Source organism: Antechinus flavipes, chromosome 1 (assembly GCF_016432865.1).
Source record: "Antechinus flavipes isolate AdamAnt ecotype Samford, QLD, Australia chromosome 1, AdamAnt_v2, whole genome shotgun sequence".
In the NCBI taxonomy this organism is placed as follows: Eukaryota; Metazoa; Chordata; class Mammalia; order Dasyuromorphia; family Dasyuridae; genus Antechinus; species Antechinus flavipes.
In genome coordinates, this window is record NC_067398.1 from 207318075 (window position 1) to 207345011 (window position 26937).

General features: G+C 32.3%; 1 protein-coding gene across 3 annotated transcripts in view; it reads left to right on the top strand.

The window, feature by feature from the left end:
- The window catches only part of LOC127560571 (solute carrier organic anion transporter family member 4C1-like), a 177497-nt gene extending 151374 nt beyond the window's left edge, over positions 1–26123 (top strand). For 2 of the 3 annotated variants that reach the window (XM_051995258.1, XM_051995266.1), the window contains 2 exons: positions 4473–4610; positions 25887–26123. In XM_051995258.1, the coding sequence (XP_051851218.1) occupies positions 4473–4610; positions 25887–26062 (314 nt within the window). In that variant the 3' untranslated portion in view covers positions 26063–26123. The remainder of the gene's footprint in view (positions 1–4472; positions 4611–25886) is intronic. The other variant, XR_007953364.1, reaches the window with a different exon arrangement.
- The last annotated feature ends 814 nt before the right edge of the window (positions 26124–26937 follow it).

Sequence of the window (26937 nt, forward strand, 5' to 3'; positions counted from 1 at the left end):
TGTTGACTTACTTGCTTTTGTTGAGTTTATATGTCTCACTTACATTAAATAAAAATAATGACAGTAATTCAGGAATCAATCATCTTTCACAGAAGAAAATAAATAAGGTTTTGTCACTAAATTAGAGGTCTTCAAAAATTATCATAGGATATTAATGATATTGTTATATATTTGAAAAAAAATTAACAGTTTCTCATTTATGAGGAATTTGTACATATCAATCGATGGGATTAGAGTCTGTTTATATATCACCATTACACATCCAGAGTACAATATAAAAATATTTTACCTATAACTCAAAGTCAGCACTCCTGACATTTACCCAGAAAGTTATTTTTTTCCTTGTGTACAAGTATAAAAGGATATATTTTATAATATAAATATTGAGGAACTACTCATGTACTTTCAAGCCAGAACCTCTATTGCCACTTCTGTGGGCATTAAGAGAATGTGTTTTAAAGCTCAGAATGAATTTTTCATTAAAATGAAAACCATTTTAACAAGGAAGAAGATGAGAGAAGTAGAAAAAGTTCACATAAGAGAGAAGAATTTGGCTAAGGAATCAGTATAGGAGAAAAAGAAAGGCAGAAAAGGAAAGATACAATTAAATGATCCATAATAATAACATTCACATAATGCTTCAAGACTTGCAAAGCACTTTACATATATTATCTCAAAGTATTATGTTGTTCTCATATTTTTGATAGAATTCAAATAGAATCAATCTTGGGCCAAGCCACTCTCTTGATATTATTCTTTTATATTTAACGTTCTATAAATTATTTTACAGATGAATAAAGTAACTTTTTAGTTGAGTAAAAATAAAATTTCATCCACTGTAACTCACAGAAAACATCTTCCATACATCTCGGTAGCAGATAGAACAACAGCAATGTTATACATTTTGTTATTATTAGTCCTCATGGGTCATGAGGGAGAAGGAGGGAAGGAGAAAAGGAAAAGGAAAGGAAAAAAGCATTTGTGTAGTACTTACTATGTGCCAGACACTGTGCTAAGAACTTTACAAATATTATCTCATTTGATCATTATATTTAATATTGCTGTTACTACTATTGTTATTATTCATTATTAATACCATTATTACAGTACTTCAGTTATGTTACAAAATAAATAGGGTTTTGTGCGTGTGGTTATTTAGGAATCTAACCATCATGTTGTTTCTATGAAAAAATGTTTTCAGGCTTTATGAAAACAGCCTAATCCCTTTGTTGTACACTTAAACAGCACAATTTTAAATGTGTAAACTTTTGTGTCTTAATTCTTCCTAGATTTGGAAAATGATTAAAACAAGACATTTCTCCTGGTTCTTTTTATGAAATCATAACTTTCTCATTAAAGACAGAGACTAACTTTGTAGCTAATGGTTTTTAGGCAGCATTCATAACTTTGTAAAATAACAGTCTCACATAGCAAATGATGTTTTATCTAGACAACTAATAATTTTCATTTTAGAATCTCTCAGGACTGATTAACTATGAATAGAAATTGAAGCATACTTTTTTATTGCTTTATTTTATTTTATTTGTGTTTTCTTTTGCAACATTGCTAATGTGGAAATATTTTTATGTGACTTCATAGGTAACTTACTGTCAAATTATTTGCCTTCTTAAGGAGATAGGTGGGAGAGAATGAGGAAATTTAAAACTCAAATTTTTTTTAAATATTAAAAAATTACATGTAATTGAAATATTTAATGAAGTAAATAAAAATATTTTTAAAAGAACTCTCTCAAGAGACTGTTAGGCAACTGTACTCCCAGGAATATCTTTTAACAAAATAGTTTTGAACTAATTATGTAAGTCCCCAATAGCAATACATGCTCAACAGGTGGTTGGTTGGATAATTGGATAGAATCTGTCTTATATTTTCCTCCCTCTATCCTAGTAAACTAGAAGAGAACCATTGAGCTTTCTTTCTAGATCTTCACGTGTGTGTACATTTGTGTGTATGTGCGCACGCACACACACACACACACACACACACACATACACATACAGAAAATCTCATTTCTATATATTCTCTGTCAACAGGGAAGCTGGGGACCAAAAATATTTCAATAGTACTAATTAAAACCTATAGTTACATTTCTACTCTTATGATAGCTAATAAGTTCTGAGATTACTTAAGAGTTTGGTATTGTGACAAGATCTCCCAGCCCAGAGCCTCTCACTAAATTGAGTGGAATTCTCAGAGTATTCAAAATTATAAAACCTTCTTGCAGATCCCCTGAATCATAGGGGATGAGCTTAAGACTAGAAAATTTTATCTTGTTACCGTTGTTCATCATTTTCAAAAAGGACCATTGACATCATGGGGTGATATCTTGACTTGTGTTTATTAGATTTAAATGAACCCTGAGACAAACCAGTATTCTGGAGTCTCTGTCACAGAGATTTAGGTCAAGAATATCAAATGTTATTAATTAGCATGTTTACTAAATGACATGAGATTATTGATTTGCATGGTAGTTTTAAACTTGTTGCCCCATTTGGAGAGCTGACTCATTTTATGGTAATAAATCTTATACAAAAATTAAGACTTCTTCTATAATTAAATATCAGATATATAACATTTGGGATTTTATTAACATTTAAAGAAAATAGCATTAGCTAATAAGAAGTCAATGTGCTTTTCTTTTCTTTTTTTAAGTTCAAAATTCTCTCCTTTTTTTTTTTTTTTTTAAACAACTTTTTATTGACAGAACCCATGCCAGGTAATTTTTTACAGCATTATCCCTTGCACTCACTTCTGTTCCGAATTTTTCCTCCCTCCCTCCACCCCCTCCCCCAGATGGCAAGCAGTCCTATGCATGTTAAATAGGTTACAGTATATCCTAGATACAATATGTGTGTGCAGAACCGAACAGTTCTCTTGTTGCACAGGGAGAATTGGATTCAGAAGGTATAAATAACCCGGGAAGAAAAACAAAAATGCAAGCAGTTTATATTCATTCTTTGGGTGTAGCTGTTTCTGTCCATCCTTGATCAATTGAAACTGAATTAGCTCTCTTTGTCGAAGAGATCCACTTCCATCAGAATACATCCTCATACAGTATCGTTGTTGAGGTATATAATGATCTCCTGGTTCTGCTCATTTCACTTAGCATCAGTTCATGTAAGTCTCTCCAAGCCTCTCTGTATTCATCCTGCTGGTCATTTCTTACAGAACAATTATATTCCATAACATTCATATACCACAATTTACCCAACTATTCTCCATTTGATGGGCATCCATTCCTTTTCCAGCTTCTAGCCACTACAAACAGGGCTGCCACAAACATTTTGGCACATACAGGTCCCTTTCCCTTCTTTAGTATCTCTTTGGGGTATAAGCCCAGTAGAAACACTGCTGGATCAAAGGGTATGCACAGTTAGTCAATGTGCTTTTCTGCCCTTAAACAGCAAATGAAGATTAATATGATGTAGTCATAATTCTTCTCTAGCAAATCACATACAATGACTGATGACTTTTTGTGTAGCAAATAATTTTATCTTAGATTATATATTTCTCAGAGATTGTTCTCAAAGACTACTGAGGTAAGGAGGTGGTATAATAAACAGAATGTTGGATGGGGAACCAGGAAAACCTGAGTTTGGATATTACTCCCAGATACTTATTTGCTGTGTGACTCTGCTGAAAACATTTCATCTCAGTCTCTCAACCTATTTCCTTATCTGCAAAATGAGTACAATGTAGTATCCACTTCACGGATTTGTTATGAGGACCAAGTGAGATAATATGTGTAAAGTGCTTTGAAAAGTCTTAGGCACCATGGAAATGATAACCATTATTCTTATTAGAAAACCCAATAAAGGTTATAAAATGGACTTAATAAAATAGTCACATCATAACACCAGTCCCAAAACTGACATAATGATAATAGATACTGGTGCTCTGTCACTGTTAATTGACCTACATAATCATTTGAGACTTAATAGACTCATCTTAGTAGTATCGCAGAACTTTGAAATTTTTATTGTCTAAATATTTCATGTTGTTTATTTGTAGTCTGCTCAAAGTAATTTCAAATTGAATTTATAGATTCATAAATATGAAATAGATTTTGAGAGTTCATCTTCCAATATGTCTACCATTTTCAAGACTACATTTAAACTATGTTGAAACAAAAAGGCTTTTTACTACATGAGAATGCCTACAAAGAGGAGAATTTTTCCAGCTTCCCTTAAAACTTAATTCATTAATCTTTTATTGACAAGGAAGTCTGCTAGGTGCTGGATGACAAAGATAAAAATCTAATAATTTCTACCTTAAGGAGTTAATATATTTCAATGTATAATACTTCTTGCTACCCTGACTCAGCATGAAAATGTAAAATAATGGTTATTAGATGCTTGAAATATATGTATATATCTAAATATGATAAATAGAACATGAACCTAATATGTAGTGTTTTCTCATAGATTGTTTGTATATAACCACATTCCTCTTAGGCACTATTCCTGGACCAATGATCTTTGGAATTGCAATAGACAGCTCTTGTGTACTGTGGGACCTTAACGATTGTGGAGTTAGAGGAGCTTGCCGGATTTATGACAACTTCAAAATGGCCTACATGCTGGTAGGAATAAGTAAGTGATGACATTTTGATACATATTAATATATGAAAGCCCAGTTTAAAGTACCATCATTTAGAAATAATACTCCAAAGAATTAATTTCTTCAATTAATGAGTATTTTCATGGACTCATAGAATATATGAGCAAACTTAATAACAATTAGAGCCACTTACAAATAGAATGGACTAAGAAAGTAGTGATTTTTCTCATACTGGAGTATTCCAAGAGGAAATTTGATGACCACTTATGTATATGATTATAAAGGCAATTCTTGTTGAGATAAGAATTGGATTATAAGACTTCTGAGATCCCTCCTAACTCCAAGCTTATGTTAAAACTATTACTTTGATTTCTACCACATTAATGTCATACTCAGCATCCTGGTTACAAGAGGAATAATAGCTTAAGTGGACTTTGTTGGTCAAATATGCTAAATATACATGTATAGAACATGTGTAGAACATATTCTGGATCAAGCCAGCCCTTATAGGTATTGAAGCCAATAAGAGCTTTCAAAGGTCAAAGGCCTCGAAAATTGAAGGTAAGACTTTAAAATTACTGTTAGTCTCCATTAAGAGGCAAATGTACTATGTAGTGGCTTATGTTCTCTGCATTTCTAAGGGTCCAGTGGGTAAGCTGACACAATTTACTCCTTATATGTAGGTCCTGAAGTTCAACTTTCAATTTGGATATTACCATATATGACTCCTCTAAACTGTCTATATCTCCCTCTGACAGAAAAACCTCTCTGAAGGCTTGCATTTGCTGTGGAAGTATATCATCTTCGTTTTCCTGATATATGTAGTTCCATAGATGCTCATTATCTAATCATTACATCATAACTATTACACTGATTGTATTTATAATTGGGTCTCAAATGTCAATGGAGAACATATACTTTTAGAGCTAAATATGGAAAACACCTAGGATTTTTTTAAATACCAATTCATGCCAGAGTTTTATCTAGCCCTTTCTTCATCTCCATAAACATGGGGTCCTTGTACTTATCTTTGAGAAAAATATCAACAAACATTATTATAGTCCTTCACTACTGTCAGCAACAACAAGAACAACGCATTTGTTATGTGGCAGATGATAAGCTATATGCTTAGTCTAAAACAAAAGGCAAAAGTACCTCTTGCCTTCAAGGAGCCTACATTGTTACAGGGGAGACAAAATACAACCATAAACAATCCATCCATGCATCAATCCATATATATATGAGAGAAAACTAGAAAGAAATTCAGGAAAGGCACTAGCATTGTTTTGCTGTTGTTGTTGTTGTTGTTTTTAATAGCTTTTTATTTACAAGATATATGCATGTATTTTTCAACATTGACAATTGCAAAACCTTTTGTTCCAGTTTTTTCCCTCCTTCCTCTCACCCCCTCCCCCAGATGGCAGGTTGACCAATACATGTTAAATATGTTAAATACAATATATGTATACATGTCCATACAGTTATTTTGCTGTACAAAAATAAATAGTGTACAATTAACCTGTGAAGGAAATAAAAAATGCAAGTGGACAAAAATAGAGGGATTGGGAATTCTATGTAGTGGTTCATACTCATTTCCCAGAGTTCTTTTGCTGGATGTAGCTGGTTCAATTCATTACTGTTCTATTGGAACTGATTTGGTTCATCTCATTGTTGAAGAGGACCCTGTCCATCAGAATTGATCATCATATAGTATTGTTGTTGAAGTATATAATGATCTCCAGGTTCTGCTCATTTCACTCAGCATCAGTTCATCTAAGTCCCTCCAGGCTTCTCTGAAATCATCCTACTGGCCATTTCTTACAGAACAATAATATTCCATAATATTCATACACCATAATTTATTCAGCCATTCTCCAATTGATGGGCATCCACTCAGTTTCCAGTTTCTAGCCACTACAAAGAGGGCTGCCACAAACATTCTTGCACATACAGGTTCCTTTCCCTTCTTTAAGATCTCTGTGGGATATAAGCCCAGTAGTAATGCTGTTGGATCAAAGGATATGCACAGTTTGATAATTTTTTGAGCATAGTTCCAAATTGCTCTCCAGAATGGCTGGATGTGTTCACAATTCCACCAACAATGTATCAGTGTCCCTGTTTTCCCACATCCCCTCCAACATTCTGCATTATCTTTCCCTGTCATTCTAGCCAATCTGACAGGTGTGTAGTGATATCTCAGAGTTGTCTTAATTTGCATTTCTCTGATTAATAATGATTTGGAGCATATTTTCATATGGCTAGAAATAGTTTCAATTTCTTTGAGAATTGTCTGTTCATATCCTTTGACCATTTATTAATTGGAGAATGACTTGATTTCTTATAAATTAGTCAATTCTCTATATTTTGGAAATGAGGCCTTTATCAGAACTTTTGACTGTAAAAATGTTTTCCTAGTTTATTGCTTCCATTCTAATCTTGTCTGTATTAGTTTTGTTTGTACAAAAACTTTTCAGTTTGATATAATCAAAATTTTCTATTTTGTGGTCAATAGTGATCTCTAGTTCTTCTTTGGTCATAAATTCCTTCCTCTTCCACAGGTCTGAGAGGTGAACAATCCTGTGTTCCTCTAATTTATTTATAATTTCATTCTTTATGCCTAGCACTAGCATTATTGGGGACCAAAAAAGATTCTTGCTTGCTATAGGTGGCATTTTAGCTGAGACTTGAAGGAACCCAAGGAAGTAAGGAGCAAGAGATGAGGAAAGAGAGATTTTAGGAAAAATACAGATTTGGGATATGGAATAAGGAATAGCAAGGTATCCCTCCCATTCCTGTCTTTTTAAAAATATAATATTTCAAAACAATTTTTAGACATTAAAAAAAATTCCAAATTCTTTCTCCCATTCTCCCTGAGAACAGTAAGCAATCTGATGTAGTTTATACATGTGAGATCATATAAAATATTTCTGTATTGATCATTTGATCATTTATGAGAAGAAAAAAGGGAGGGAGAAGAAGAAAGGAAGGAAGGAAGGAAGAAATGAGGGAAGCAAGGAAGGAAAGGAGGGAGAAAGGGAGGGAGGAAAGGAAGGGAGGAAGGAAGAGAGGGAGGAAAGAAGGGAAGAGAAGGAGGGAGAAAGGAAGAAAGGAAGGAGAAGACGAAGGGGAGGGAGGAAAGGAAGAAAGGAAAGGAAATAGCACGTTTTAATCTGTATTCAGACAGTATCAGTTCTTCCTCTGGAGGCAGGTAACATGCTTCATCATAAACCCTTTGGGATTGCCTTGGATTATTGTATTGGCAAGAAAAGGTAAGTGATTCACAATTCATTATACAATATTGCTGTTACTGTGTACAATGTTCTCCTGGTTCTGCTTACTTCAGTTTGGATCAATTCATGTAAGTCTTTCCAGATTTTTCTGAACTCATCCTATTTGACATTTTTTTAAGTGCATTTTTATTTAATATTTTTATTTTCCCCATGTAAAATACTTTTTTACATTTTTTTAAAAGTCTGAGTTCCAGATTCTCTCCCTTCCTACCCACTGCCACCCCTATTAATAAGGCACATGATTATTTATTCTCTTTTTTCTTTCATCCCGACCCTCCTCAAAAGTATTTTGCTACTGACCACCCCTTCCTCAATATGCCCTCTCTTTTATCACTCTCATATCTCATTCCTCTCCTAATTTGCTTCAAGGTAGTATAGACTTTTGTAACCATATTGAGTGTTTATGTAATTTACCCTTTGAGCCCATTCTGATGAAAATAAAGTTCACTTCCTTTCTTCTCCCCTTCTTCCCCTTCATTGTAAAAACATTTTATTGCCTCTTTTTATAGCAAATAATTTGTGTCCATGTCTTTCTTTCCCATTATCCTGGTTCATTCCTCTCTAATTCTTTAATTATATATTTTTTGTTATTATCCCTTCATATTCACCTCACATCTGTACCCTCTGTCTATATATACTCTTTCTAACTGCCATAATAATGAAAACGTTCTCATGAACGACAAGTAACTTCCCTTGTAGGAATGTAAACAGATAAACCTAATAAAGTTTCTTATGATATCCTTTTCCTGCTTACTTCCCTGTGTTTCTCCTGAATCTTATGTTTAAAAATCAGGTCTTCTATTTAGCTCTGGTCTTTTTATCATGAATGCGTGAAATTCCTCTATTTCACTTAATGATCATCTTTTTTTTTTTTGAAGAATTATACTCATTGGTGATTCTTGGTTGTAATCCTAACTCCATTGCTCTCCAAAATATCATATTCCAAGACTTCTGGTCCTTTAATATAGAAGAACCTTTAATGTAAGTCCTTATGTTATCCTGACTCTACTGGAATTGTTTATTTCTGGCTGCTGGCAATATTTTCTCCTTGACCTAGGAGTTCCAGATTTGGCTGTGATATTACTAGGAGTTTTCATTTTAAGATCTCTTTTAGGAAGTTATCAGTGGATTCTTTCGATTTCTATTTTGTACTCTGGTTCTAGAATATCAGGACAGTTTTTCTTGATAATTTCTTGAAAGTTGATGTCCAGGCACTTCTTTTGATCATGACTTTCAAGTAGACCAATAACTTTTAAATTCTCTCTCCTGGATCAACCTTTCAGGTCAGTTATTTTTCTAATGAGCTATTTCATAATTTTTTCTTTTCTTTTTTTTTTTTTTGGTTTTGCTTTTTTATATTTAGATTTTTCATAAAGTTATTAACTTCCATTTGTTCAATTCTATTTTTAAAGGAATTATTTTCCTCACTGAGTTTTTGTACCTCCCAATTAGCCAGTTTTTCCTTTTAAAGCATTCTTCTTCTCATTAGCTTTTTGTATTTCCTTTTGCACCACTCTCAGTTCTCTTCCCGATTGTTCTTCTATTTCTCTTATTTCCAAAATCCTTTTTGAGCTCTTTAATAGCGTGAGCCCAATTCTTATTATTCTTGGAGGTTTTGGATGTAGGAGCTTTGACTTTGTTTTGTCATTGATTACATAGGCTCAGGAGCTCTTATTTTATCAATTCAAAAAAAGTTAACAAGAAAATTGTAAATTAAAACAAGCAATACAATCATGTACAATGGAAATATATTTTTCTAATAACGAAGATACTTATACTGCTGTTTATTAGCCTTTACATTTTGCATTCTCATTTGTTTTCCTGATAAATTTTTCTATTTTTAATTAATGCCAAATAATTTTGATGATTACTTCTTTGTGATATGTTTGTTATCTAGTAGTGATAGGTTCCCTCCCTTTCCATTTTTGAGAGTACATACCACATTGTAGATGTTTAATAAATGTTAATTGATTGATTACTCAATTTCATTATTTCCCTTGACATTCTTTACCCTTTTTTCTCTAGTATGAATTTTGTTATTATTTCTTTTTTGACAACTGTAAAACAGATTATTTGGTATAGCAATGAATAAGTCAGTTAATTTACACAGTATTGTCTTTTTTATTATATTGGCACAGCCTGATCCTGAGCAGCTAATATCTCTCAAATTACTTAGGTCTGTCTTTTTTCCATGAAGAATATTTTTAGTTTTGCTTATATAATTCTTGTATATATCTTGGTAAGTGTCCCAAATATTTTGTGCATTCTGTAATTATTTTATTATTTTAATAGAATTTCTTCTATCTTTTCTTCTGGGCTATTGTTGGTAATATTAAAAACAGTAGAGATTTACATGGATTTATTTTATAACCTGCTAACATATTAAAGTCTTTGATTCTGTTAATTAATTTCTAAGTTACTTCTCTGGCCTTCCTAAATGGATTATTCCCATAATTTCTTTTACTTATGCTATTGCTGTAACAAAAAGAGTATGACAGAAACATCCTTGCTTTATTCCTCATCTTATAAGAATTTCTTACTTATATAATGCTGTCTCTTGGTTTTAGATAAATATGATATACCATAAAAAGAAAAAATGCATTTATTTCTTTGCTTTTTAATGTGTTTAATAGAAAAAGTTGGAGATTGTTTTTGTCATAAGCTTTCTCTGTATCTGTTAACATAATCATGTGACTTCTTTAAATGTGATCTGTTAAGTTTGAAACTTTTGTAATATTTAACCAACCCTATATTCTTGGTGTATCCAAGATAGCCATAATACATAATAATTTTTAAGTATTACTTTAGTCTCTTTATTAATATTTTATTGAATATTTTTATATTGATATTCATTGGGAATATCCATCATTTCTTTCTCTAATTTGTCTCAGCCTACTTTTAATAATAAGACATTATTTATATCATAGAAGAAATTTGGTGAGACCTATTTCTTTACAGATTTTTGCAAAGTTTTTTTTTGTTGTATTACAATTAAATGTTGATGTTGATTACAATTCACTTATAATTCAATCTGGTCATTTTCTTCCCTCCCTTCTCATTCTTTCTTGTATTCAGTCTTATACATTTTCCTTCTTGCCAACCCATTTTTCTATTTACCTCTTTGTAAGGTGCTGAAAGAAAATTGATTTACACTGGTGATCTATAATTGGAGCAATCAATTACTAATCCTTCCCCTTTTCTTCTTCTTGTTCCGATCTTGATCAGTTTTTCTTTAACATTTTTCCCCTTTTATCCTTCCTTACAATCAACTCTCTGAAGTTGAATTGTTTTCTTTTTTCCTAGTTTTTTTTTTTTTTTCCTCCTTAGGACCATCAAAATTTGCTGTTAACTTTCTGTTTATCTTATTTAACTCTCCACTGTGAACATTAAAGACATTTAATATTGTGTAGGAATAATTGTTTCTTTTCTCTTGTAAAGTAAGCAATCACTCATCATTTAGCCATTTTAAATTATGAGAAAGAGAAACAAAGAGAGACTCTTTGGTTGTTGTGAAATTATTCTTTATTTATATGTTTACCTCATGGATATCTTTTAACTCATAATGTTCAATGACATATTCTCTTTACTCATATGTCCCACCTCTATTTCCAAATGAAAATATGCCACAGACAGGCTCTGCCACTTTCCCAACTTTTGGGTGGATAATATTGCCCTGTTTTGCCTGACCTCTGTTTTCTGGGCTCCTTTATCTAATGTCCACTTCCACTAGTATATTTACACTCATATCTCTGGCAGGTTTTAGGACTCCAGAATTATTGTGGGTCAGAATGCTGTAATCTTCAACATTTTCAGGGCCTACTAAAATTTCTCGGGTGAAAGTGCCTCGACTTTTGCTTTAGTGCTTTATGACTATTTTGGGCTTCTTCTCTTGACCCAGGGTCCAAAGTGTTACAACTTTTAGGGCCCTCTAGAAAACCACATGTTTTTGTGCTGGTCATTTTGCCCCCTGTCTTATGTATTTCAATCAGGATTGTACTGGATCCATCTACCACATCCATCCCTCTTTGAGCTTCCTTTGTGAATTCCACTCTTTCTGACATGGAAATATACAGTGCCATGGACTTTGTTTATGTACCACTGCATTATCTCTGGTCTAAAGACTGAAAGGCTTGCAGCTTGTTTACCTATTACCAAATTATCTTTCCTGGCAGAATTAACTTTTCCAATGCATTCAGTCTTTTGGATATCTTTTTGTGGAAATCTGTATTTGGTGAATGTGCTTATTGTCGTTTCTCTTTGAATATCTTGACTGTTATTTAGTCTAGTGTTCTTTTTAGGTGTTTGTTGGGTACATTTAGGAGAGCAAAACTCATTTGTGATCTTTCACTCTCTATTTTAGCAAAACTCTGCTAAAGAAAAAAAAAAAAAGTCTTGATAATCAAGGTCTGTCTAACCTAGCAGAATGACCCAAAGAAGGCCAGATATCTAGTTATGGTCTTCACTAACTGCTGTATCCCACAGTAGAACTTGCAGAAAAGTTTTATAGAACTTAGGCACACTAGACCCTGTATTTCATATACTGTTATTTCAAGCAATTCATAGCATTATACAACAACAAAATGAAAAAACCATGTTTCATCAAATGAAGGAAATCTCAAAGTCCTAATAAAATTTGAACAATAAATTCTTCAGGATCCTAAAAAGTAAAAGAAGATTGTCAAGAGGCTTTGCAACGGTTAATCTTAGAAAAGAAATATAACTACTAAAAGAAGAAAGTAAGATAAAAATTATTCAATAAATCAAAAGTCTTCAAGAATAATTTAATAAAATAAAACTGAATAGGCACCTTCATATGACACATTGCAAAATTTCTCCAAAATCACAAAAATACTGTAAAAGACCTTGAATATACATAAATGGAAGAAAATGCATTCAAATTTCCATTCAAATGAGAAAATAAGGATAATTTTAAAATAAGACAAATTAAAAGGTAATAACTAAAAAATATGAATTCTACCAATCCAGGTGACTATGGATGCCCAGAATGCCCAGAGATAATTTAATAATTTTAGATTCCTCAGGAATCTAATTAACTAGGAATTAATTAGGAATAAAATTAACCTAAAATCACACTATAACCAAGACACGCAGGAACTAAATGAACACAATTACAAAATACTTTTCACACAAATAAAGGTTAAAATGGAGAAATGTTCATTGCTGATATATAGGCTGACCCAAAATAAAATGACAATCATACCTAAATCCATTTATTATTCAGAGCCATTTCAATCAGACTACTAAAGAATTATTTTATAAAACTAAAAAGAAACAATGAAGAATTCAGCTGGGAGAACAAAAATTCAAGAATATCAAGAGAATCAATGGGAGAAAAGGTGAAGAAAATTTGGCCTAGCAGTTCTAAACCATACTGCAAAGCAGTAATTATTAAAACACAAACACACAACATGGCACTGAATAAGAAACAGAATGTTTAGTTGATTAGTGGAATGGATTTAGGTGTAGGATATTCAGAAGTAAATGACCATGGTAATCTAGTTTTTGATAAACCCATAGCCTTTGGGACAAGAACTCACTATTCTACACAAAGTGCTAGAAAAACTTCAAAATAGTTTGACAGAAACCAAACATAAATAATTATGACCAAACAAGAGGTTAAGAAGATCATGGGAGATAAAATGGCTAATTTAATTACAAGAAATTAAAAATGTTTGCACAAACAAAACTAAAGTAATTAAAATTAGAAGGAAATCAGGAAACTGGGGGGAAATTTACACAATTTTTTTTCTGACAAAAGTCTCACTTCTCAAATATATAGGAAGGAGGGGAGAGAGGGAGAGAATGAAAAAGAAGAAGGGAGAGAGAGGGAGAGGAGAAACAAAGACACAGAGAGAGAGGGAAAGAGAAGAAAGAGAGAAGGGGGGGAAAGAGAGCAAACCATTCTACAATTGATAAAAGGTAAAAGGGAGGTGAAAGCAGTTTCCAAGAGAACTCAGAGCTATATATAAAAATGCTCTAAATCACTACTGAATAGAGAAAAGCAAATTAAAGCAACTCTGAGATACCATTTCTCATGAAAAAGAAGGGTGGTTAACATAATAGAAAGGAAAAATGACAATTATTGGAGAGGATGTGAAAAAATAGGTATACTGCTACACTTTTGGTAGAGTTGTGAACTATTCTAGATAATATTTTGGAACCATGCCAAAAAATTATAAAAATGTATATACCCTTTGATTAAGCAGTACTACTTTGCTTTCCCAAAAATATCAAAGAAAAAGGAAAAGAACTTATATATTATGAACTATTTATAGTAGCTCTTTTTGTGGCAAAGAATTGGAAATTGAGGAAATGACTGTCAGGAAATGACTGAAGAAGTTGTGGTATAAGATTGTGATGGGAAATGATTATGCTATAGAAAATGATAAGGATAATGATTTCAGAAAAACCCAGAATGTTTTATTTATATAAATTGAAGCAATGTGAAGTGAATCAAGCTCAAAGAACAATTTACACAGTAAAATAGCAATATTGTAAAGATAATTAGCTATGAAAGACTCAGATTAATACAATGGTCCACAAAAATCCCAAAGTATTTATGATTTAAAATGTTCTCTACCTTCAGAGAGAAAACTGACAAACTTAGTGCAGATTGAAGGATTTTTTTGTATTTGTTTTTCTTGCTTTTTTGGAGGAGGAGGCAACATTGATTATAAGGAAATATATTTTATATGACTTTACATGTATAAAGGGTATCATTTTGCTTACCTTTCTAATGGATGGAGGAGGGACTAGATGGAAGAAAGTAAATGTAATGTCCAGACTAGCTCCCTGGAGGGCCTCAGGATCAGTCAGAGTCAGGATTAATCAAAGTCCTTGGTCTTTAGGGGGAGAAGTGAAGGAGGCAGGCAAATTACCACATGGTTTGCCAAAGATGTATCCTGGATTCTGGAGTCCAGAGTCTCCAGCTTCCCTCCTTCTCATCCTGCAGTCAAATGACTCTGACTTCTCTCCCCCAGCCCTCCAATCCTTGCCTATGATTATCTCATCCCCAAACATTCAGCAAGCACCAACAATGAGGAGAGTCATCACGTCACCATCTCATCTAAATATGTACATAGAGCCATCATCTCACATCGAATAGGTAATTAGCCTTAAGTGCTTGGTTGTCTGATTCAAGATTACCTTTTCTGAGTTTCAGCCCTCTTCAGGTAAATTGGAACTCAAAAAATTTTTAAGATAAAAAATAAAATAAAATCATTCTGCAAAATATAATATAAGAAAAATTTCCAAAATCATTGAAAACAGAGAGCTATTCTGATTAAATCCAAACATCATAAACACAGATAATTTAAAACACCAAGATTTTGTGCCAAATATTTGCTCCTGGAGAACATATGATAAAATGCCCCTCACTTTCTTTTCAGTGGCAAGATAGGGGGTCTGTGAATATTAAATGTTGCATACAATGGCAGATGTAATCGCTATTTTAGCTTTGCTAACTTTTTTCTTTGTTGCAATTTAGAAGCAATGATGTTTGACTTGACAATATACACTCAAATGACTTATGTTGTAAAAAAATAAATAACAGACCAAATAGCATTAGGAAGTTGGGGGATATAAAAATGTGAAAGAGAAGCAAAATAATAAGACCACTGAATACTAAAAGTATTGGGTAATAAGTGGGAAGATCCCGTTAGCACCCTGGATACTTTAGAATTAGCCGGAGTCAGGATCAGCAAAAGTCCTTGGATCTTTATTCTTTGTGGATGTGAACAGAGTGGCAATAGGAAGTGCATGGAATCTAGACACAAATCCGCCAGGAGTGACTCTGGTTTTCTCACTCCACCCCCTCCCTCGTCTTACTCTACCCAATCTCCTTTTAAACAGATCAAGCTTGTACAGTGTAGTGGGCAGGGCCATTCTTTCTCCAAGCATATACTAATAGAGTATTGGCCAATTAGTAATTGGCCTTAAGTGCTCTGACCTCAGTGCATCTGCTAAGAGTTTTCAGCCTATTGGAAATGTTATTGCTTCAAAGGAGGAAATGTCTACTTCTCCAGCAAATTGGAAAAGAAAGTACAATTTGTGTTCCAAGGTATGTTAATGTGGATCCACTGGTAGTAGTATAAAGTTGAGAAATCATACAACAAAGGTTAAAAAAAAAAATCAAAAAAAGTTGTTTTACTGAAATAGAAAAAACAATAGCAAAATTCAAAGAGCAAAAGTTCAGTATCAAAATATTTAATGAAAAAATGTAAAGAAAGGAAGTTTTGTAGTACTAGATCTTAAACTTTATGATAAAGCAATATTATTAAAAAAACTATTTGCTACTTATTAAGAAATAGAAAGGTAAGACAGCAAAACAAGTGGGCTGTGGATAGAAGAAGAATTTGTGAATGGGCAAGAAATAGCATAGTGAGGTGTGAATTGGATGGTTTTAATTACACCAAATTAAAAAGGTTTGTTTTTTTTTTTTGTTTTTGTTTTTGTTTTTTTTTTAATAAAGCCAATGGAAATATGGGCTGATCCAGCCACAATTTCAAAATTATGCCCAAGGAGTTGTCAAATTATGTGTCCTTAAGTATGTTTCCCAAGGTGATCAGGGAAGAAGGAGAACATATATATTCTAGAATATTTATAGCAACTTCCTTTGTAGTGGCAGGGAACCACAAATTAAGAAGATGTCCATCCTCAACTGATTGGACAGCTGAAGAAGTTGTAGTGTGGTGGTTCTGATTTATTATAACTATACTATAAGAAATTATAAGCTAGTTGATTTTGGAAGAACGTGAAAAGACTCGAATGAAATAATGAAGAGTGAAATGAGCAGAGCCAGCAGAACATTTTGTACAGTATTACTAATATTGTTCAAAGAACAACTGTGAATGACTAAGTTATTTTGACTATTATAAATATTCATATCAACTATGGGGGACAACTAAGGGTGATGCTGTCCACTTTCAGAGAAGTAGCTGATAGATGAAAGTATATATAGTATGGTTTTACCTATGTAAATATATCTTTGTCAAATGATGGCCTTATCTGGTGCAAGGTGAAGAAGAAAGGATAAAAAATTTTAAAGTTCACAGGACAGAAAAAACCAATTCAGAAGAAAGCATGGAAAAGCGGGGTAATTTTGAAAATGATGCATGGTATTCATGACATAATTTTTCAAAAAAAAAGTAAACTATGAAATGGAAATTCATGGTTTCATATTGAATCTTCTTTTTATGTTGTGCTGTGTACATGGAACTGCTTTTTTTTCTTTTTTTGTGTTTATGTTCAAAATGAATAAAAAACTTAAAAGGAATATAAGAAGAAAGAATTCTTAAGAAATATTGACACACATATCAACCTAATATTAATGATAGAGAGGTCTACTATCTTTTAATAGCCTATATCTGGAATTTGATGAAGAAACTCCCAAGACCTATCAAAGCTGATGAAGCACTGCCTACTTTGGAGGATTCATCTGGAGAAATGATACTTTTAGAAGATATTAGCAAATTTTAGAAAGGTTTATGGAGTCAAAAGGAAAAAGAAGCTCTTATGAGCACAACTGTTTTGCTCTTCTTTGCTTCTGCTTACTCTCTCTTATTCCTCTTCTTCCCCATTTTCTCTTAGTCCCTTTCTCTTGTAATTTCCTTTTTGGGTAAGATGAATTTTTGTACCTCACAGGGTATGTGGGTGTATGAGTTTATGCATATGTGTATATACACGCATATGTATGTGTGTGTATGTATATTCTTCCCTACTTGACCCGGGTTAGATGAGACTGAAGTTCAGTTGTTACCAGCTTCCCCATATGTTCCCTTACATTTTAAAAACAATTCCTTAAGTACTTATTTTCTGGGAGATATTTTCCCCATTCTTTTCCCTTCGCCCTTCTCCAAGTACACATTTTCTCCCCTAGTTTTCTATTTTTCTTTTATAAATATCCCAGCATAATAGATTCATATATCTCAAGCCCATGTTCTTTTAAGTTAGACTCCTCCTAACTTTCCTATAATGATAAAGTTCTTGGAATTATATGTATCATCTTCCTCTATAGGAATGCAAACAGTTTAAACTAATTTGAGGCCTTTATGATTTCTCACTCATGTTTACCTTTTTTATATTTCTTTTGTATGTTATGTTTGGAAATCATATTTTTATTCAGCTCTGCTTTTTTGATCAGGAATACTTCAAAGTCCTCTTTTTCATTAAATATCCATTTTTTTCCCCTGTATGATTATACTCACTTTTCCTTGGTGTGTTATTCTAGGTTTTTGTCTTAGCTCCTTTGCCATCTAATATATCATATTTCAAGCCCTAAAATCCTGGTAGCTGCTAATTCTTTTGTGTTCCTATTTGGGATTCCATGAAATTTTTATTATTTTTTCTGACTGCATGCAATATTTTCTCTTTGACCTGAAAACACTGAATTTGGCTATATAATATTGTTGGGTATTTTCATTTTGTAATTTCTTTTAGGATATAACTAGTAGGTTCTTTCAATTTTCACTTTCACTCTGGTTTTAAAATATCAGGATAGTTTTAGTCTATAATTTCTTGAAATCTAATGTCTATGTTCTATTTTACTATATTAAGTCACTGTCATCCAAGAAAGATGCCCTAGTTGGTATTGCTAGCACAATATCCTGCATATGTATTACATTAAACTTTCTAAGTTTCCCTCTGTGACCCAGGAATTTTGGTGACCATAGCTTCAGAAGAATATATATAGGTCTTGTGTGCCTGAGTGGGAAAGATCTTTCAGTACTTAAGCAATACCCATAATAATAATAATAATTTTAGGTTAATATGATTTCATTACCATTTCCTATCACATTGATATCATCTTTGTGATCATTATAACACATATTAAAATGATTTACTTCCTTCCTTCATACCAAGGAACTCTAATTATTGCTATTGCTACTCAATTGTACTACCAGCACAAGCTTCCTAATAAGGTTATTTTTGACAAGGGAATACAGTATTCAGGGAAGGTCTCTGGGCTCTGTCGTTGACCTATCTGGTTATTAGTAGCTTGGATGGATCTTTAGGAAAAATATTTGTCAAATTTTTCAAGCTGAAAAAGATAATGGATATAATAGATGACAGAATCGGGATCCAAAGACATCTCTGCAGGAATAAAATAGTGAGCTCAGTTTCACAATATCATTAAATAGTTTAAAATGTAAAGCCTTACACATAGATATTTTGTTTAAATCAAGTATAGAATAGAAATCAAGGAACTATAGAAGGTATGGTTTAAGAGCTATCCATATGAAGCCTTAATGTTGTTAATATGAGACAATAGTCTATAATTTTGAATAAAAATATCTTGCATTGATGGAGTATTTAATTTAATAGGAATAATAATTATACTGTAATCTGTGCAGGTAATATCATCTGTGAAGCATTTTGTTCAGTCCTGTATTCCATGCTTCAAAAGAGCCTTTGATAAATTCAAATGAGTTCATAGATGGGTGACCAGACTGAATGAAGAATAGTTTAAGGATATAAGAGTACTTATGAATGGGGACTGTAATCTTCTCCGGGTGCTTTTTTTTTTTCAGTGAGAGTAAAATTAGTTGCAATTATTAATTATAACCATGAAGAACAAGAAAAAGATCCAGATTAATTTGATTTCCATTTTTTTTATATTATCAATTGAATATCATAGACATATTTTGATAAAGGCTCCTACAAGCCTTTGTTAGCAAGACTGAAAAAGATAGGCTGAATGATAAATGAGTTCATACCATAATCAAATCTAGAAACTATTGATTAATAAATGGATCACTATTGATAAAATATCTAGTAGAGTGCTACAGGTCTTTATTAGTCAAATGCTTTTTTTTTTTCATTAAATGCTTTTTATTTTATTTTACCTTAATTTTTATATATTTTTACTTAGATGATAACATAAGTGGAATTTACAGGTGACATGAAGCTAGTAAGCCTAGATAAAAAAAGGAATGACAGAATCAGGATTTTTTTTTTTAAATGGAACAATTTACTAAAGGTAACAAGAAAAAATATGATAACATTCTACAAAATTTCAATCATTAAAAATTAAGTTACTATTATGAGCTAAGCATTGGGGATACAGAAAGAAGCAAAAGAGAGACACTACCCTTGAGGAGCTCAAATGGAAGAAACAGCATGCAAATAAAATTATTCAAACAAACTGCATATATAAGAAATAATTAACAGAATAAATACACTACAATTAAGGAGTTGGGAAAAGCTTCCTGTGTAAGTTGATACTTAAAGGAAGCCAGAGAAGTCAGTAAGTACAATTGAAGACAATTTTAGGTATGGGGGACTGCCAGATGGAATAGCCAGAAATTTAGTCACAGGATCAAAGAATATGTAGTATAAGAAAACTAGAAATGTTAAGAGGAGGCTAGCCATACAAGAGAGATTTGCATTTGCATTTTACATTTGCATATGGTCTAAAAGGCAATTGGGCTCCACCTATTTTTATTGGGTGGGAGAAGGTCAGGAAGTAATGAAGTAATGTGAGAATTGTATGGTCAGACTTGTGATTTAAGAAAATCACTTTGGTGGCTGAATGAAGGATGAATTGGATTAGGGAGAGGCTTGAGATAGGAAGATCCATCAGTTTGCTATTGCAATAGAATTAAGTGTGAGGTGCTGAGGTCCTGAATGGCAGTGTTATATAGGGAAATATTGCAAAGGGGAAATTGATAGAATTTACAAGACAAGAAGTTATATATATTGGAGTGAAAGAGGTGGTGAAGAGTTGAGAATGAATCCTTGGTTGCAAGCCTGGGAATCTGGGATAATGTTTTAATAGGGTAAGCAGGAATGAAGAGGGATTAGGGGAAAGATAAATTCTATTAGTTTAAGCTATTTAGCAGTCATTCAGTTTGAGATGTCTGAGTTGGAGATGCAAGATTCAAGGTAAGCAAAGAGATGGGGGCAAGAGAGGAAGATTTGAATCATTAGCATAAAGATAATTAAGCCAATAGGAGCTGGTAAATCACCAAGTGAGGCAATATAGAGGAAAACGAGGGTCCAGGACAGAAGCCTGAGGGACACTTGGGATTAGAGGACATGATTGGGATAAGGAGAAAGAGAAGGAGCTGCTCAAATGGGAAGAAAACTAAGATAGAAAGGTGTTCCTAGAGAAGGTGATCAACCATGTCAAAGGCTATAGAAAAGTCAAGAATGAGGTCTGAGAAAAGGCTATTGGATTTGGTAGCGAAGAAATCACTGGTAACTTTAGAGGAAGTAGTTTCAGTGGTCTAAGAACAGAAGAGAGGAGAATGGAGAGACACTATTCTAGATCGCCTTTCAAGGCATTTTGCTGCAAAGGGCAGAAGAGATATGGAAATCAATTAGTCAATAAACAATTATTAAATGCCTACTATGTATAGGCTAAAGGCTGTTCCTGCCCTCGAGAAACTTAGAATCTAATAGCACAATGGAGGGTTTGTGTAATTAGTTTTTCAGGATGAGGGGGATATAGGCACGTTTGTAGTCATTAGGGAATGATTCAGTAGAGAAGGAGAGACTGTCTATGAAAATATTTAGCAGATGGGCTTGCATCCCAAAGAGATCTTAAAGAAGGGAAAGGACCCAAATGTACAAAAAATGTTTGCAGTAGCCCTTTTTGTAGTGGGAAGAAACTGGAAACTGAGTGGATAGTCATCAGTGGAATAATGGCTGAATAAGTTATGATATATGAATGTTATGGAATATCATTGTTTCGTAAGAAACAATAAGGAGGAGGATTTCAGAGAGATCTGGAGAGACTTACATGAACTTGTTTAAGTGAAATGAGCAGAACCAAGAGATCATTGTACGCTGTAATAAGAAGATTTTAAGATGATCATTTCTGATGGATGTGACTCTCTTTAATGAGATAATTCAAACCAGTTCCAATGACCTTGTGATGAAGAAAGCCATTTGTACCCAGAGATAAGACTGTGAGAATTGAATATGAATCACAACATAGCATTCTCACTTCTTTTGTTATTGTTTCCTTGAATTTTATTTTCTTTCTCATTTTTTTTTCCTTTTGATCTTTTTTTGTGTATGTGTGCAGCAGGATAATTGTATAAATATATATGCATGTATTGGATTTAACATATTTTTTTTTTTACCATATTTAACATAGATTACTTGCCATCTAGGGGAGGGGATGAAATTGGAACACAAAGTCTTGCAAGGTTCAGTGGTGACAAAATAGCTTTGCATATGTTTTGAAAATAAAAAGCTTAAATTAAAAAAAAAGAAAAAAAGAAAATACATAGTAGAGTGCCAATGACAGTGTAAAGGGCAATTTATTTGAGGAAAAAGGGATGAAATAGAGTCACTTGAGCAAGGAGAGTGGTTAGCCTTAAAAAGGAGAAAAGCCTCCTTTTCCTGTCAGATGGGTGAAGAGAGAAAACAGTGGCAAAATGTATTTATTTAAGTGACTAGAGATGGAAGAGTAGGGGAGAAAAGGAGTTCACAGTGAAAGAACTCAATTTTTTCTGTAAAATATGAGATAGAGTTTTCAGCTAAGAGGAAGGGGTGAGGGGACAGGAAGCCATGAATGTTTGAGGAAAGATAAAACAGTACAGAAGAACCTCTGAAGAGAGTGGAATAATGAACTGATAAGGCAGGTATAGAAAGATTGTCTAGTAGAAATGAATACCCAGTTGATGTGAGTTTCTTCCATCTTTATTCACAGCACAAGTTGGGAAACAAAAACAATGGTGGAAACACTCCGAAGCTAAGGCTTGTCAGGAAATAATTACCAAAATGATGAGGGATTCAAGAGAGAAAAATGTCAGCAAAGAAGCAAGAGGAGAAAAAGAGAAAAAATGGCTAGTATAGGAGAGATGGTCTGAGAGAGATTTGAGGAGTAAGGAGACTATAGGTCACAACGTGGGCAAAGAATAGGATTCCAAGGAATCAAATAATTCTATATTAATGCTGAAAAGAAAAATGGAAGCTAGATACTCTTTTATTACTTGTATCATACATAGGTTATCACATAGTCATTTGTTTAAAATATAGATTGAAAAAATAAATTGTCAGAGATTTTACAGTTTCTGTTTTACTTGGTGACATATGAACCTAGAGTGAGACACTGCGAGATAAGAGTCAGTCTGGATTCTGATCACTACAGACTTGTTGGCTTATGAGATTGATCTGTATTAAATGTCTTTGGTTATAAACTATAATCTATCATAAAAATCATATTCATAGAATTGGCAATAGTAGTCATTTTTGGAAGAAAAGTGTGACAACAAATTTTGTAACTGAGTAAGACGACAACATTCTTTGTAACATTGAGAATTTTCAATAATATAGTGGAGAAGATGCCAAGATTATCTGATATTTAATCCTGGAGATGTCTTTGAATGTTGCTGCTAAATAGATGATTTGCATTATGAATTCATTGTGATTCTTAAGAAATAATGAATCTTGTCTCAATGCTCACAATGGATCAAAAATGTAGATTTTAAATAATAAAACAAATAGTTAGGAGCTCCTGTGAGGGAAAGAAAGGGCTTTTGGTGTTTCCTCCCTTAAGAATTAGACTGTTAGGATTGTGTGTAAAAAATTTATATATTATCAGCAAAATGTTAGAAAAATGGAAAATATTAGAAATTTATTAGAAAAAAAGTAGAAATAGTTATATTAGCTATTTTCTATTATTTAATAATGTGCTTGTGGAATAAAGATTTAAGTATTATATGAAAGGAACCAATTATGTCAAATAAGTATAGATAGCTTTTATTGTTTAATAGATTGAATAGAATAGGCTTTTCAAATAGACAATATTTTAAAAAGGAATAATTTTAAAGCATTTTGTTTTGTATTGTATTATCCAATAAATTACTTAATTAGTACCAAGTTTGGATAGGACTCTGTGTCTTAAGTTCATCAAGCAGTCATAAACTTGAGAATGTAAAAAATACAATAAAATTGCCATATTACAATGCCTTAATTAAGTTTGAATATTCAACAAATTACTTTTATATTTTAAAAATGTATTTCTAAAGCAGATGGTAGCAGCTGACATGAAAAAGACTTGACTTTTTTGACATTTCAAGAAAATACCATCAAAAAATACAAGTGGAGAAAAAAGTCATTAATCGCATGCACATGCACAGGTGTGAGTGATCGCGCGCGCGCGCGCGCGCACACCCACACACACACACACACACACACACACACCATAGAAACTTTTAGTCAGCCTCAAAAGTGTTTAAAAGACAGAATCTTCCCTTTTTTGGTGACCATTTAATTTCATGCACTTTTTCATGATCTTTGGAAGCTTTTTATTACTACTGCATTTCTCAATATGACTTCAGGGAAGATGACAATATATGTGCTATGGGAGTTTTTAAAAGAAGTATTCTGCTGGGGCAGCTAGGTGGGCGAGGGGTGGGAGGAGAAGTATTCTGCTGAAGTTTCAAGAACTACATTCTAGAAAAAAGCATTACAGCTTCTCAAAACTTTCACAATTTATGGATAATTATCATATTCCCTGCTGAAAGATAGATAAAATATTTATTCCAGTTGAACTTCATGGAGTTTTTTGTGTGTGTATGTGTGTATTAGTGAATGAAAGCAGATCTACCTTGAAGTTTGTAAGTTCAATAAATACTAATTGGTTTTGAGAAAATTATTTTTTAAATCTTAGTTTTAAAGTTTTAAAATTTATTTAAAAGAATCAAAATATCAAGATTTATAATTCTACTTCATGCTTCCCCGTTTAAGAATCATGTGATAATCACATACTCATCACCTTCTCTACCTACATAGATTTAAGTAACAGCAAATATAATTATAAGCAAATGTGCATCATTCGGCACTTTTGTAGCACAGTGGATAAAATGTTGGATTTGAAATCAAAAGCTCAGATTCTACCACTCACTAGTTGTGTGACCTTGGGGCAAGTAGTTTAACCAGTTTCAACTTTAGTTTTCTCATCTGTAATGTGAGGATAATAATAGTACCTATTTCTAGGATTATTGCAAGATTTTAATGGAGAGGGAATAGAGCCAAAATGGATTGAAAAAAAAGGCAGAGATTCAACTGAGCTCTCCCCCACAGTCCTCTAAATACCTTTAAATCATGCCTTAAAACAAATTTTAGAACAACAGAACCAATAAAAAGACGGAAAAGAGAATCCAAAAGTTTGATGTGTCAAACTCGGGTTAAAAAGAAAATATTGCAGGCAGAAGGCAAAGGATTTCTCTTTCCTATTTACCTTTTTATACTTTTTTTGAATCTTGCATTTGAAAGTCTTTTTTTTTATTATCTAGGAATGCTTGAAAGAACTCTATTTTATTGAATGTGCATTTTCCCCCTGAAGGATCAAGTTTTGCTGGGTAGTAATTTGAGCTGTAATCCTCATGTGTTTGCCCTCCATTGTGATGACATTTCAGGATTGTTTTAATCTCTTATTTCTTTCATTATTACTGATTTAGAGTATATATAGTTGTTGATCATTTACATTTCTTCTGAAAGATATTCATATCATCTTACCAAAGGTCTGTTGAGTAACGATCCTATGTATAAGTGTATAAGAACAATTGCCTCAGGGGAAAAAAAAGAAGAAAACAAATGTCAACTATTAGTTCTTATTTCCAATTTTTTTGAAATATGAAGTACTATGTTATTTCAAAACCTTAAGTCCATTTCTGAAAGAGTAAAGCTTTGTGAATTGAGTTAAATAAATCTTGTTTAATGTTTTAAAATTGTAAATAATTTTTCTCAGAATTTATAATTAACATTTTAGGAAATAACACCACTTCTTATTTTGTATTAAACTCTCTAAGCAATCTAGGATCTGTGTATTTTTTACATAAATATGTATCCATTTTCTTTAAGATAAATTCAGTAGGTACAGAGGAACATAAATCTTTATTATTAAACAATGTACACCTTATTTTGTTATTTATTTTATTACTTAAATGGGATCAAATCATAAAAACTATTTATAGGAATATTTTTTACTATACTTAGAAACTTAAACTGATCATTGCATTTCTTCTTGTTTTTTAAATTCAGGTATCGTTTGTAAAATAATCACTATCTCCTTCAATGTTTTTGCACTACTATTATACAAACCTCCTTCACCAGACAAAAATGAACCAAATCAAGAAGGCGATCAAGGAATAAATCTTGAAAGCATGAGCTTAAAAAAAATACCTGAAGAGAACATTTCAAAAACATTTCAGAACTGATGGGTATAGTTGCATGACACAGCTGCAATTTTGGAATATTAAATAAAAATTTGCATTATTATTTTTGTATAATTTATTTCATATATTTATCAATTTCAGGTATGTAATTTTTATTTTGAGTTCAAATGTAATAAAGTGGATTGTCTATTAATTACCCTCAAAACTATGACAATTCTAAAAGATAAACATACACATGTACATTATGGTGACTAAAAGAGAATCATAAACCTTTCAGGGCAAGGAAAGAAAAACTATAGGAGCTAAATAGGGGAGGCAAAGACAATGCATCAATAACTAACAATTCTGATTACAAAAAAATTTTAAGTACCATCAAAAAGACTTTTGTAAAATTTGTATAAGTTCTATCTTTAGTTCATTTGCATATCCTTAGAATTTACATCAAATTTTCTCCCCCCAAAAGTTTATCTTTGAAATAACAAATGAACGCAACATTTTATACAATTTCCAATTAAAATAATTTCAGAATATGATTTCATATTTTTTCTCCTTTTGCTCTGGACTGGCCTACTTTCAGAGGCTTTCTGTATGTTGTTGGTTCACTTTAATTTTCTTTTATCCTTTTAGTCATGAAATGGAATATGAAAAAAATTAAGTACTTTGACTTAAATGTATTTTTAAAAAATAACTCATTGCTATCCCTAATTTACAAAAATTTTTAGCATTCTCTTAAAAATTAATTAACACATCAAACTTAAAATCTCATGAGTAAAATAAAATATTTCAGTGGACGAAGACTATTTTCTAAATGTGAAAAGGTTCCTTAATTTAAAACTTGTTACTCCAAAAAAGTTTTTAAAACATTTTTATGTGAGAAATAATAAAATATGTGAGAAAAAATATTCAATAGGGTACAT